The 13,248-nt window shown below is 49.5% G+C and overlaps 1 protein-coding gene across 1 annotated transcript in view; it reads right to left on the reverse strand.

Annotated features, from left to right (window-relative positions):
- The window catches only part of PSD2 (pleckstrin and Sec7 domain containing 2), a 106,711-nt gene that overhangs the window by 15,411 nt on the left and 78,052 nt on the right, over positions 1–13,248 (reverse strand). Inside the window, exons 9-10 of the mRNA XM_026660858.1 lie at positions 8,470–8,660; positions 5,608–5,678 (exon numbers count right to left, since the gene is read on the reverse strand). Of these exons, the coding sequence (XP_026516643.1) occupies positions 5,608–5,678; positions 8,470–8,660 (262 nt within the window). The remainder of the gene's footprint in view (positions 1–5,607; positions 5,679–8,469; positions 8,661–13,248) is intronic.

The following is a 13,248-nucleotide window of genomic DNA, read 5'->3' on the forward strand; positions in this document are numbered from 1 at the left end:
TTGTAGGACTGGCTAAGTAATAGACAATTTTGTCAGTGATGCATGAGGGAGAATAGAATGCAGCTCTGTCTCCCATAGCTCTGCTGGCTCTATACAATGAAGAGGAGTAATGTGCAATACAGGTTTATTTATGGAGACCAAATCTGACTCAGCATGAATTGGACAAGGTTTGTAAGATGCCATGTTCACACAGACACTGTCTAGAGTTGGACCACACAATAATCCTGATTCACCAAACCCCTACACTTCTGTTTGACCTTAAACACAAATGCAATCCCATCCCAGTTCAACAAAGCACTTAAGCCCTGATCCAAAGCCCACTGAAATCAATGGAAAGACTCTCATTGACGTCAATGAAGTCAGGCCCTTAATCACATTTTGAACTTGGATTTAAGGTTAAGCATGTGCTTAACTGCTTTGCTGAACCAAGGCCTGTAAGTCCAAAAACTTAGTAGCAATCAAAATGTTTTCAATCAGTGTTTTTATTTAAATTTCAGTGAAAACTGATTGATATTCAGATCGAACTATTCCTTGCAGCATTTGTAGGAGTTTCACGCCAACATTCGTGTTGGTTGGTGCATCATCATCAGTGTTGTTGTTGTAGCTGTGGTAGCACCTTTTTCTTGCAATTTCATGCCTCCCTTTTTGCAGTTGTGCTTTAGTTACAATTTCCAGCCATACAGCCAATCTTACACTGAAAACAAGCTGAAATGCCAGTATTTTTCACTTCCGAAATGACCTAGTTTTTGTTTGGAAACTGGCTTTTTCCTCAATGAAAACTAGGCCAAGTGTTGGTGAGAATATCTCTGAACTTCAGCAACCTTTTCTGTTAGAATGGGGTCACTTTCAAGTTTTAAATGTCCCCAGACGCTTGAATGATGAGGAGTTTATTTCATTTTATCCTAAATATTTTCCGGGCCTTTCTTTTGTGGGAATGAACTTCAGGGTATCTCGTAGTTTATCTCATTCACTTTCCCTTTCCCTATTCTATTCAGAATCTATTAAAATGCTTTAGAAAGACAAGGTGGGTGAGGTAATACCTATAATTGGACCAAATTCTGTTGGTGAAAGATTCAGGCTTACCCAGAATTCTTCTTCAGGTCTGCGTAAGCTCAAAAACTTGTCTCTCTCTCACCAACAGAAGTTGATCCAATAAAAGCTATTACCTCACCCACCTTGTCCCTCTAATATCCTGGGAACAACACAGCTACAACAACTCATTGGCTCACATTCTCCGCTGTGCCAGTTTCTGCTGGGCGTAGCTGAGGATGGTGTTGGGAGCCTGGGACCATCAGGGAATCAGCCAGCCATTCCCCTTTGTCCTGGTACACTCCCTACAGCAACTCCACATCTGCTGGGACTCCAACACGGGAATCCCTCATTTGGAAGATCCTGCCAGCTTTTTGGCCCCTTTGCTCCATCTGAGGAGCTGGATAGGAGGAGAGAATCAGGCCTGTTGAGCCTGATTCTGCTCTCTCACACAGTGATGAAAGTCAGGAATAACTCCAGTGTGAGGCCAGAATCAGGTGGTGTAGCTCAGAGAGAAAAGGGACAAGGGCTTTTCATGATCCAATCTACTGATGGGGTGTGGAGAGGCTTCCCACTGGCTAAGGCCAGGGCCGGCTTTAGGACCTGCAGGGCCCGATTCAAATACCCGGCGGCGGTCTGGGTCTTCGGCGGCACTTTGGCGGCAGGGGGTCCGCTCCACGTCTTCCGCGGCACTGAAGGACCCCCTGCCGCTGAAATGCCACCGAAGACCCGGAGCAGACCCCCCCCGCCACCGAAATGCCGCCGAAGACCGGGAGCAGATCCCGCCGCCGCCGAAGTGCCGCCAAAGACCCGGAGCGGACCGCCGCCGGGTGAGTAAAAAAAATTAAAAATTTAAAAAGGCGCGGGGCACGATTCCGGGGAATCGATGGAATCGGCCTAAAGCCGGCCCTGGCTAAGGCTCTGAGAGTATGTCTACACAGCAACCCCCGTCCCGCAGCAGCGAGTCTCAGAGTCCAGGTCAACTAACTTGGGCTCACACTGCAGGGCTAAAAATAGCACTATAGACATTTGGGCTCGGGCTGAGCCTGCGGGACCCTCCCTCCTCGCCCGTGTCTCAGAGCCTGGACTATCTCATCTCTCCACACAAGCCCGAGTCAGGTGTCCAAGGACCTGAGACTTGCTGCCGTGGCTCTGTTTTCGCTGTGTAGACATACCCAGCAGCTCATCTCTGCCCTGGCTGTCCCATGCTGGGAACAGGATTCGTGCCTCCTGGGCTAGGTTTCCTGAAGTAATGCCCAGCTTGCTGATTCTGGGGCTTAGAGGAGTTTTACTTACCCTCCAGCCTGCTCTTACCCTTTTGCAAGGAGTCTGAAAACTCGCCCTTTTAAACATGCTCAGTACCATATTAGCACGAGGGAGCACCTCTGTAAGCTGACTGCCCACCTGTACAGGCATCGGGCAATTACCAAGGAAGTGCCCTCTCTCCTGCCTAGGGCAGATCACCAGATCCACTCTCAGGTGGAAGGGCTGCAGGATCAGGCCCTCTGGACGATCCCCAAACAAGCAGCTCTTCAAAGCAGTCCTACATAATAACACTTAGCTCTTCACACACAGCCATAAATCCTCTTAACACCCCTGTGAGTGAGGTAATTATGGCTTATTATCCCCATTTTACAGTGGTGAAATTACTTGCCAAAGGCCATACAGTGAGTCAGCAGCACGGCAGGGATCAGAGCTCAGGAGCTCTACGCTTGTTCCTCAAGACCCGCTAAGGGATCCAGAAATTCCTTCTCCAAACTATGCTCGGACGTGCCAATCCAGCAATTAACAAGAGGGAGTCAACAACATGTGCCATCACTGCACCATTAGGTGCATTGCTTCTATCTATCTATCTATCTATCTATCTATCTATGACAAGGTGAGGGATGTAATCTCTTTGGCTGGACCAAGTTCTGGTGATGAAAGAGGCAAGCTTTTGAGTGACACATAGTTCTTCAGGTCTGGGGTAGCTCGAAAGCATGTCTCTTCTATCCACAGAAGCTGGTCCAATAAAAGAGATTACCTCCCCAACCTTGGCTTTCTCCTAACTGTGAACAACATGGCAACAACAACTCTGAAAACAACAAGGGAGGGTGTCTCTCTCTCTCTCATTACTGTACTAACTGCACACCAGGGTCCAATGGGACTCTCTGTTCTTAGTATCTCATACGCAGGACCAGATCCCTGCTCCCTGGCCCAGCCCCTTTGTGCTGCAAGAGTGGAGTGAGCAGCTGGGGCTTGTCATTGTATAAGGAAATCCCCGGATGATGTAGAGTGAGCTACATTGGCTTTGTCCCACCTCTTTCTGGCTCCCCTCCAGTGCTGGTGGTATGATAGGGGCATGGCTGGAGCACCTGACACTCCAGTGATCCAGGACCAGTGGAAAGGCCCTTTGGTTTCCATTGCAGCTGGTGTAAGTCAGAGCCACCCTGAGGCTGTTCTAACTTATGTCCCAAGATCAGGGGAGAGTGGAGAATGCTCTAAACCTGTTGCCATCTCCACTGCTGGGTCCTGCACTGAGTGTAGCTTGGCTAGATGCGGCCTTAAAGGTCCAATTGTGTCCCTGAGTGTGCATACACAGCTCCCCACTGCCTCTGCTGACAGCTAGTCTGGTATTGCTGAGGGCAGAATCTGTGTTCCTTATTGTCATCATGGTCTGGAGGCTGGTAATATATAACTGATTTATACACTATCCATGGAGACCACTTTGCACTCTGAAATGCAGCTACCTCTGGGGTGAAATGTGGCAGCTACTTAACAGCACACAGCCACAATCTGCAACCATTTAGAGTGAATGTGAATAAGAATGCCATAGCAAACCGAAACTGCAGCAGAGAATCATATATAGGCAGATTCCATTTATCCCTCTTGATGTCTGCCCAGGACTTTGGGGTTAATATCGCCTATGAACTGCCATGGGATCATGGATGACTACAAGTGGCCCTGACCTCAGCTTTTCCATCCCTACCAAAAGAGAGCATCTTCCCCAGCATGGTGACCCTTCCCTTAGCCCCACGTGGGGGACTGACTGAGTACTCACTAAGAAGGAAGTAGCTAACATCACCTCTTCCTGCAGACGCCGCAATCTCCCTCCCCAAGCGCTGCCCTAGCCGTACTCTGCTAAGCTGGAGATCTGCTGCAGTCCCAGCTGATGGCAGCATGGATGTAAAAATCCAAACTGGCTGAGAGCAACAGGCACCAATCAATTACCATCAGCCCCTGCCAGATCTCCGAGAGCCCCGTCACACACACTCCAGGATCACCACTAGCACCACACAGACATTGTCAGGGTGTGAGCATGGGGCTGAGTCACAACTTCGTGCTGCCCCGAGGGGCCCTCGTGCCTCTCTTATATAATTCACTATTTGTTTACTTCTGTTGTGTTGGAGACGTTAATGCGACGCACGTGGTTGCCTACTCACAGGAAGTGCCCTAGAGGCAGACAGGAGGATGCAACCGGTGACAATACCAAAGGGCACCAGGAGTGGGGTTCTACAGCTGTTCTCTTGAGCTGGGCTTTATGCTTTACCTCATCCATGGGGAGACACAGCGAGCAGAGTTGTGTGGTGGCCCCCTTAGGAAATACATACACGTGTACAGTCTGCCAGGAAAGAGGCAGACACTCCAGCATCGATCCCTACTAAGGACCCAACTCAGCGAAGCACTGAAGCCTGTGCCTCACTTTAAGCACGTGAGTTTCCCATTGAGGTCAACAGGACTATTTGCATGCTCAGTTAGGCCCGTGTGAATACCTCACTGAATCAGGGACCGACTATAGATAATGACAGGGCAGGGAAAGACCACCCTGACCCTCCACCTCAGCTACAGGGCAGGCTCCAGGTACCAGCGTAGGAAGCAGGTGCTTGGGGCAGCCAATTCAAAGGGGTGGCACTCCGTCCAGTATCGGGGCGGCACGTCCAGGTCTTCAGCGGCAATTAGGTGGTGGGTCCCTCATTCCCTCTCTTCCTCTTTGAGCTGCCGCCGAATTGCCGCCGAAGAGGAAGAGAGGGAGGACCCACCGCCGAACTGCCGCCGAAGAAGTGGCGCGATTTAGGTTCCGCCGAAGTGCCGCCGCTCATCTTCTTTTTTTTTTTTTGCCTCTTGGGGTGGCAGAAAAGCTGGAGCCGGCCCTGCTCAGCTATGAAGGGCTATCCACTGCATCAGGCCCCACCAATATCCTTTCTGACCCGGCCACCTCCCTTGTGAGGACCATCCCCCCAAGGCCTAGCCTCATTTCTCCTTCTTTAACCTCAGAACATTGCTCCTTGTATTGCCATCTTCTAAGACTGGGAAGCCTTCACTACAGCATTCCCCTGAGGATATGGAAGACGATCAAGTCCTCCACCCCGAGTCATTTGATTACATACAGTTAATTCCCTCCAGCTCTCCTTAAGGGCGCCTCCTGCTCCTATGCACAAAACACGCTGGAAGTTGGAACCTGCATCGTGAGAACAGGCTCAGAATCGCTGCCTCCTTCTCCAATATTTGCATCATTTTCTAGGAGTCTTCCCTTGTAGCAACATTTCGTACAACATGAAAGAATAAATATCAGCATGGGACAGAGTTGGCCATTTTTACCTTCTGCAAATAAAGAATGGTCCCTTTAAGCACAGCATAAAACTTCTTCCATCCTCTTCTTCCTCTCGGGGCTAAAACGAAGAAAAGCAGCTCGTTACATGTGCCTGTTAACTACAGCTTCCTCTTCCTCACTGGTAACGCCGAAGGGAAGCTGCCACACCACTTGTTCCGTAGGGTCGGAGTTGGGGGCCTGGACAGAGTAGCTCCATGGCAATGCCTGGCACTACAGAGGGAGCCGTCCAGCCTGGGCAGGCTGAGAAGGGAGGGGGGCTCTGCGATGATGGGTGAGGATGACAAATGTGCCCTGGTGATTAGTATAGGGCTGCTCAGAGAGGGGAGACCTTGGGCCATAACCTTAGGTATTCCTGGGGTTTTAATGGGTCTCAGCGACTGGGCCATCCATCTCCATTAACAGAAATAACCTCAGTGGTTTTACTAATTGCCAGTAATTAACCAACAGATTCCAAACACATTTCCCTGTATCTCTCCTGCGCTCCCATTTCACTGCAGTGTTACTTGGCATCTAGTTGCTAATGGAGCTCAAGCATAGATTCATAGATTCATAGATTCTAGGACTGGAAGGGACCTCGAGAGGCCATCGAGTCCAGTCCCCTGCCCGCATGGCAGGACCAAATACTGTCTAGACCATCCCTGATAGACATTTATCTAACCTACTCTTAAATATCTCCAGAGATGGAGATTCCACAACCTCCCTAGGCAATTTATTCCAGTGTTTAACCACCCTGACAGTTAGGAACTTTTTCCTAATGTCCAACCTAGACCTCCCTTGCTGCAGTTTAAGCCCATTGCTTCTTGTTCTATCCTCAGAGGCTAAGGTGAACAAGTTTTCTCCCTCCTCCTTATGACACCCTTTTAGATACCTGAAAACTGCTATCATGTCCCCTCTCAGTCTTCTCTTTTCCAAACTAAACAAACCCAATTCTTTCAGCCTTCCTTCATAGGTCATGTTCTCAAGACCTTTAATCATTCTTGTTGCTCTTCTCTGGACCCTTTCCAATTTCTCCACATCTTTCTTGAAATGCGGTGCCCAGAACTGGACACAATACTCCAGCTGAGGCCTAACCAGAGCAGAGTAGAGCGGAAGAATGACTTCTCACGTCTTGCTCACAACACACCTGTTAATACATCCCAGAATCATGTTTGCTTTTTTTGCAGCAGCATCACACTGTTGACTCATATTTAGCTTGTGGTCCACTATAACCCCTAGATCCCTTTCTGCCGTACTCCTTCCTAGACAGTCTCTTCCCATTCTGTATGTGTGAAACTGATTTTTCCTTCCTAAGTGGAGCACTTTGCATTTGTTTTTGTTAAACTTCATCCTGTTTAACTCAGACCATTTCTCCAATTTGTCCAGATCATTTTGAATTATGACCCTGTCCTCCAAAGCAGTTGCTATCCCTCCCAGTTTGGTATCATCCGCAGACTTAATAAGCGTACTTTCTATGCCAATATCTAAGTCTTTAATGAAGATATTGAACAGAGCCGGTCCCAAAACAGACCCCTGCGGAACCCCACTCGTTATGCCTTTCCAGCAGGATTGGGAACCATTAATAACAACTCTCTGAGTACGGTTATCCAGCCAGTTATGCACCCACCTTATAGTAGCCCCATCTAAATTATATTTGCCCAGTTTGTCAATAAGAATATCATGCGAGACCGTGTCAAATGCCTTACTAAAGTCTAGGTATACCACATCCACAGCTTCTCCCTTATCCACAAGACTCGTTATCCTATCGAAGAAAGCTATCAGATTGGTTTGACATGATTTGTTCTTTACAAATCCATGCTGGCTGTTCCCTATCACCTTACCACCTTCCAAGTGTTTGCAGATGATTTCATGTACAGTGCGATGGCAGAATGCAGACAGGCCAACGCCACACAGTTGAGACCCTGCATCCAGACTCTCCCCAGGTTCAGGGGCTCGTGGGCTCTGGGGTTTCGGCTGGGCTCATGCTAGAGAATGGATCTGGGTCTGGACCTTCCCTATAGCTCAGGGTGCTGGGATCCATAGTTTGGGTTAAGCCCAGTATAAGGATGGGGCCAGCTGCAAAGCTCGGCCGTTCCTGATGCCTGGGGGCAGCTGGTGGCAGTGATCTGGTTTTGACCCACCTCTTTTAGAGGAGTGGTTGGGGCTCTGTTGGGGCTCTAATCATGGGGCCAAGCATGAGGTGGGATGGAGATACACAGCCCCACTGTGAGACCCAGGATGTGCTCATTGCTATACCCCGAGCATGCAGAGCATTTGCACCATTCTGTGACCAGCCAGGTCTGAGTGCCCCACCTACTCCCCCACCCCCAGGCTGGTTAGCATCCCAGGGAGACAGGAGAGTGCAGAGGCTGTAATTGTGGCCTTCCCTGAATGTGGGGCTGCCAGAGGAGAGCCCCCAGCCCGTGTAGGGACAACCATCACATCTCCCTTTGTTTGCGATTTTGCCACACCAAGGAAAAAGCAAAACCAGAAAAGGGGAGTGAAAAGCACTGAAATTAGGTGGGGAAAGTTCTGAACTGGATGGCAGAGTTCACCCCCCTGCACCAGGGGAAATATACCATAGCACAGCCCTATGCACCATTGAAATCCTCAAAATAGGATTGAAGTGGTGTATTGGCCTTGACTTGGCCCTCTGCCCTGGGACACCCAGAAGTCAGTATATGGGGTCCCAGCTACCAACCCTGCAAACCAGTTAGGTTTATCTCTCTGCATACTTGTTTGCGGCATTCACCCAGCTCTGGTCTTGATGCTAGACCCAACTCTTACTGCATGTCCTGGTACTGTCCTCTCTGCCCTAGGTGTCCCTTACTGGCATGTCATGCTACATGCTGCGCTTCTCTTCTAACACGTACTTCTCTTCCCATCTGTATCAGCATGGGTTTTCCGGGTGAGGACGCCGTGCTTATAGGTAATTGCATTCAGCGCCTGGGGAATGTCCAGGAAAGGATTGCTGCCATCTACGATCCGCGTCACTTTCTTTGCACTGGCTCCTAGTTTGTCGTCCACGAGTTCCGACAGCGATTTTCTCAGCTCATCCTCGTCACTTGGAAAGAAACCCAGAGAAAACCTTGAACAAGAACATTCGTCTTTGACACTGTGTTTTACCCGCTGGAGGGACCAGCCCTTGGTTCGAGCAAGTCACTCATTACAGTAGCGGTAGAATAGTGAACCAGGTTGTTATATATTGAAAATCATGGCATGCCACGTATTTGGGGTCAAATATGAGGGGTCAAATTCTCCTCTCGTGAGCACTGCTGCAGCCCTGTTGACTTGAATGGCATTGAACTGGGCATAACGGCGAGAAGCATTTGACAGCCCGTGATTGTTCTCATTGCAGCTTTGTGACATTACTTAGTCAAACAGGAGACTGGCCGTTCATGTGGGTATCAAACATCCCCAGAAACATCATGGTTAATGCTAAGAAAGCATATGTGGAAGGGAGATTCAGCCTCATGCTTCAGGGCTTGGGCCCGCTATTAGAGACCTGGGTGAGATCTAATGTGGGAGGCAAATTACCCCAAATCAGCTACTGTGGGGTTCTTACACCTTCCGTGGAAGCATCCGGGTACTAGACTAGACAGATCTCCAGGCTGGTGTAGAGTGGGCTGGAGAACATGGGGCTAGGCCCACCTGATTATAGAATGAGGCCCATTGGAGAGCAGAAGGTGACTGGAGCAAGAGGAATGAAAGCCAAGCTCACGTGGTGATGGAGCCCAGCTGGGGAAAGGGCTGCAGAGAATTGAACAGGACACTCAGAGGAAGGAAAGCTCTCCAGGCAGGAGGCCCTGGGAGAGACCTTGATGGAAGGAGGGACTGGGAAAAGCTCTCCACACAGGGAGGCATGGGAAAAATCTTGACTAACCAGGGAAGTGATTGCGGGGTCTACACTGCAATTAAAGACCTACAGCTGGACTGGGTCAGCTGACTCGGGGCTTGTGCTATGGGGCTATACAATTGTGGTGTAGCTGTTTGGGCTTGGGCTGGAGCCCAGGCTCTGGGACCACCCCAGAACAGCCAGTGCCTAAATGGCACAACTGGGACCACTACAAATTAGCCTGGGGCCATATCAGAGTTCAGATGTAAGCTATGCAATAATGGGCAAAAAGAGACTTCAGCTAGCAGGGATGTCACCAGGGCATCAATGTATAAGAACATCAGAACCTAAGAATGACCACACTGGGCAGAGCAAAGGTCCGTCTAGCCCAGTGTCCTATCTTCCAACAGTGGCCAGTGCCAGTTGCTTCAGAGGGCATGAACAGAACAGGTGATCATCGAGTGAAGTATCTGTCTCCTCCACTGGCTGGCCTGCTAAGGGCCAGAAGTCTGGGCTCCTCTAGCGAATGGCCAATGCCTTATTGTCATTGCACCAAGGGGTGTCATGGGGGCACTGGAGCTTGGGGTCAGGGTCGGGGCATGGCATTTGTGCCCACTACATTTCTCACATGGACCTCACGTCTCCCCTTCAAGGGGCTGGGTGGATCTACTTGGATGTGATAGTGTGTATTGCAATAACACTCTTGTGAGGCACTGTGGAGAGGGGGCTAGCTAAGGGCATGGGCAGAGGGGGTCAAGTGCCCAGAATGGTGGGGAGTGACCTGGTGGGGTATCTGACTCGTCGGGATCTCTGAGAATGCAGCAGGTATCCTGGCACAGGGGGTCTATGTCGCCCATGCGAGTGTCTGTGCTCAGCACTGTGGCTGTGTGATCCCTGCTCCAGGCAGTACTTGTGTTAGTGCTAAGGAAGCTAGAGGTCTCTCATGTTGCAACCAGCTTGTCTGCAATAAAGCAAGGAGCCCTGCAGCTAGGCAGCATCTGCCTCCTCTTCCTCCAGGGTCTCAGGCTGATACAGAGAGAGGAAGGAAAAGAGTTCATGGAAATGGGGGGGTGAAGGGGTGGGAGGAAGAGATCTATGAAGTACCAGCTAAATCGGGCGGGAACTGAATTGCCCCAGCCTTTGAAAGGCTGCTGCCTGCGGGCTCTGTTCTCCCTACTCACGGTGTGCAGGAGAGGCTGTGCGCATGGTAATCCAGCGTTTTGCAATAACACGATAATCGCTTCCCTGTTTTCAGCTGAACTAGCTGCACTTTCTCTGAACTCTCTTATATAAAATTTCCTGCCAGATGCCAGTGCATTGGAGCAGCCTTAGTGGAGCTAGAGGGCTCCCTCTAGTGGCTGATTTACAACAATACTCTGGCTTTGCTGACCATTGCCTGCAATGAAGTTGATCTGGTTGCTTTGGCCTGGTGGGATTTCTCTCTCTCTCTCTCTCTCTCATTTATTTAGGATGGGATTTTCAAAAGCACCTAATGGAGTTCAGAGCATAATTTCCATTGATAATCATTGAATACTTTGTGGGATAGGGCCAGCTACATAAGAACAGCCATACTGGGTCAGACCAAAGGTCCATCTAGCCCAGTGTCCTGTCTTCCAACAGTGGTCCATGCCAGATGCTTCAGAGGAGTGAATAGAATAGGGCAATTATCAAGTGATCCATCCCCTGCCATTCAGTTCCAGGTTTAGAACTGGCAGACAGAGGTTTAGGAAGACCCAAGCATGGGGTTGCCTCCCTGACCATTTTGGCTAATAGCCATGACTTTATCTAATTCATTTTAAATTCCAGATATACTTCTGGCCATCACAACATCCCCTGGCAATGAGTTCCACAGGCTGACTGTGCGTTGTGTGGAGAAGTCCTTCCTTATGCACTTCCAACAGTCTCATCAGCAGAGCAGGGCAAAAATTTTCTCATTAAACTTTTTTGGGGGAGAAAGGCTAAGATTCGACAGCACTACAACATTTTGTGAATTCATCTTGGTTTCTCCAAATTGTTCATTTAGGAAAAACTTTTTTTTCTGGTTTGAAATGACTTTTGTGTCACCATTTCCTTGAATTTTATTTTTGAAAAATTCAGAATTATTAAAAAATGATCAAAATCCAAACAAAATATCGTTTCACCCAAAACAATTTCCCCCCATGACTTTTCAATGCACCAATTTTTTAAAAATAAATATTTTCCATCTGAGGCAAAATGATTTCCCCCCACCCAACTTTTTGAAATTGCCAACGAACTGAAAAATCCATTATTCACCCAGCTCTACTCATCACCCCATTGCTTTTCAGGAAAAATAAAACCAGACGAAATATTCTCCAGTGTAGCCAGGCAACTGCAAGGCATGTGCAGCTGGTGCTGGGAAATGGAACCTCTCGGCCACAAGTCACTTGTGCGCATCTGGCTCCAGCTGGTAGTGACCATCTGATGGCCACTTTGTGAAATGACTTAGTGGGTCTCAGTCCAGTTCCTGATACATAGGTGGGTGCATCATAAACACCACCACCACCAGAGGCGAATTAGGGGTTTGTGGGGCCCCTGGGCCAGCGGAAGTGGGGGCCCCTCCCCATCCCTGCCACCTGTAGTCCTCCCCGCTCCTCCTGGTGCTCCTGCTGAGAAAATGGGGTTGCCCCGCCCCTGCTCCCACCCAGCATTCTGTGCCCAGACTCTGCTCCCCAGCAGGATCACTGGGTGGGCGGAGCGGGTTGGAGCATGATGGCACCCATTTTTCCAGGGGGCCCACAATTGGCCAGAGCCCCTGGGCACGGGCCCCGTCAGCCCAGTGGCTAGTCCGCCACTGACTACCACAGCTGGTAATAAACTGGCTCCATAGAGAGACCAGGAACTGAATGGGCCAGGATGAAAAAAGGTCTCTCCTGAAGGACAAAGCGGGCGGGCTGCCCAGAACGTAGCAGATCTGTGTGTAAATAAAGGGGTTGTGCTAGGGTAAGAAGAGCCCTAAACACACATAGAATCATAGAATATCAGGGTTGGAAGGGACCTCAAGAGGTCATCTAGTCCAACCCCCTGCTCAAAGCATGAGGTTTCAAGGGGAGGCCAGTGCACCCTGAAGAATGTATTTCTAGCACAGCTGTTCCACCCCACCTTGGACAGCTAATATTTATATGCAAAGGATCTTCCCTGTTTCTATCTTGGCTGTTTTTTACCTGATGCCCACATCCCCTTCAGGCATGCGAGTTTCTAATGGGAAAGCAACCAAGGCTTGGCTTACTGAGCAATATATGATTCTCTTCCTTTTTTCAATTACATTGTTTGAGTAGCTTGTACAGTAAATTTCCATAATCAACCGACTGTGTGCATTGTAATGGACCGGATGACATTGTGCTCAGGGGGTTGCAGCAGTAATTAATCCTGGTGGAAGGGAGGTAGATAAGTTCTGGTTTCAGCAGCTGTGCACATGTTTTCCACCTGGCCCCATGGTGGCTCTTGATGGGACGTCATCCTGAGCTTGTTTCTGTTAGTTAATCCCTGGGGACAACTGCATTGGGAGTGAGCGCTGCACACACCACCCGCCACTGCCCGGCATTAATGGCCTGATTTGCAGTGGTGCCGCAGGCTCTCAATGCCCATCAAAGCCCACTGGAGCTGCACAAGCTAAGGACTTCTGAAAAATCAGGCTACAACTGCATCAATTCAAGAGGCATCAGAAATGGGAGGGGTCAGAAGGCCAAGAGCAATGGGATGGGGATGAGCTGGTGCTTAGCAGAGGATGAGACAGGAGGTCTGGAAAAAGAGACGAGATTTGTAATGGGCCTTCCATGAGCAGAACCATGCACCTCCG

Source organism: Terrapene carolina, unplaced genomic scaffold, assembly GCF_002925995.2.
Source record: "Terrapene carolina triunguis isolate 2854851 unplaced genomic scaffold, T_m_triunguis-2.0 Scaffold838, whole genome shotgun sequence".
In the NCBI taxonomy this organism is placed as follows: domain Eukaryota; kingdom Metazoa; phylum Chordata; order Testudines; family Emydidae; genus Terrapene; species Terrapene triunguis.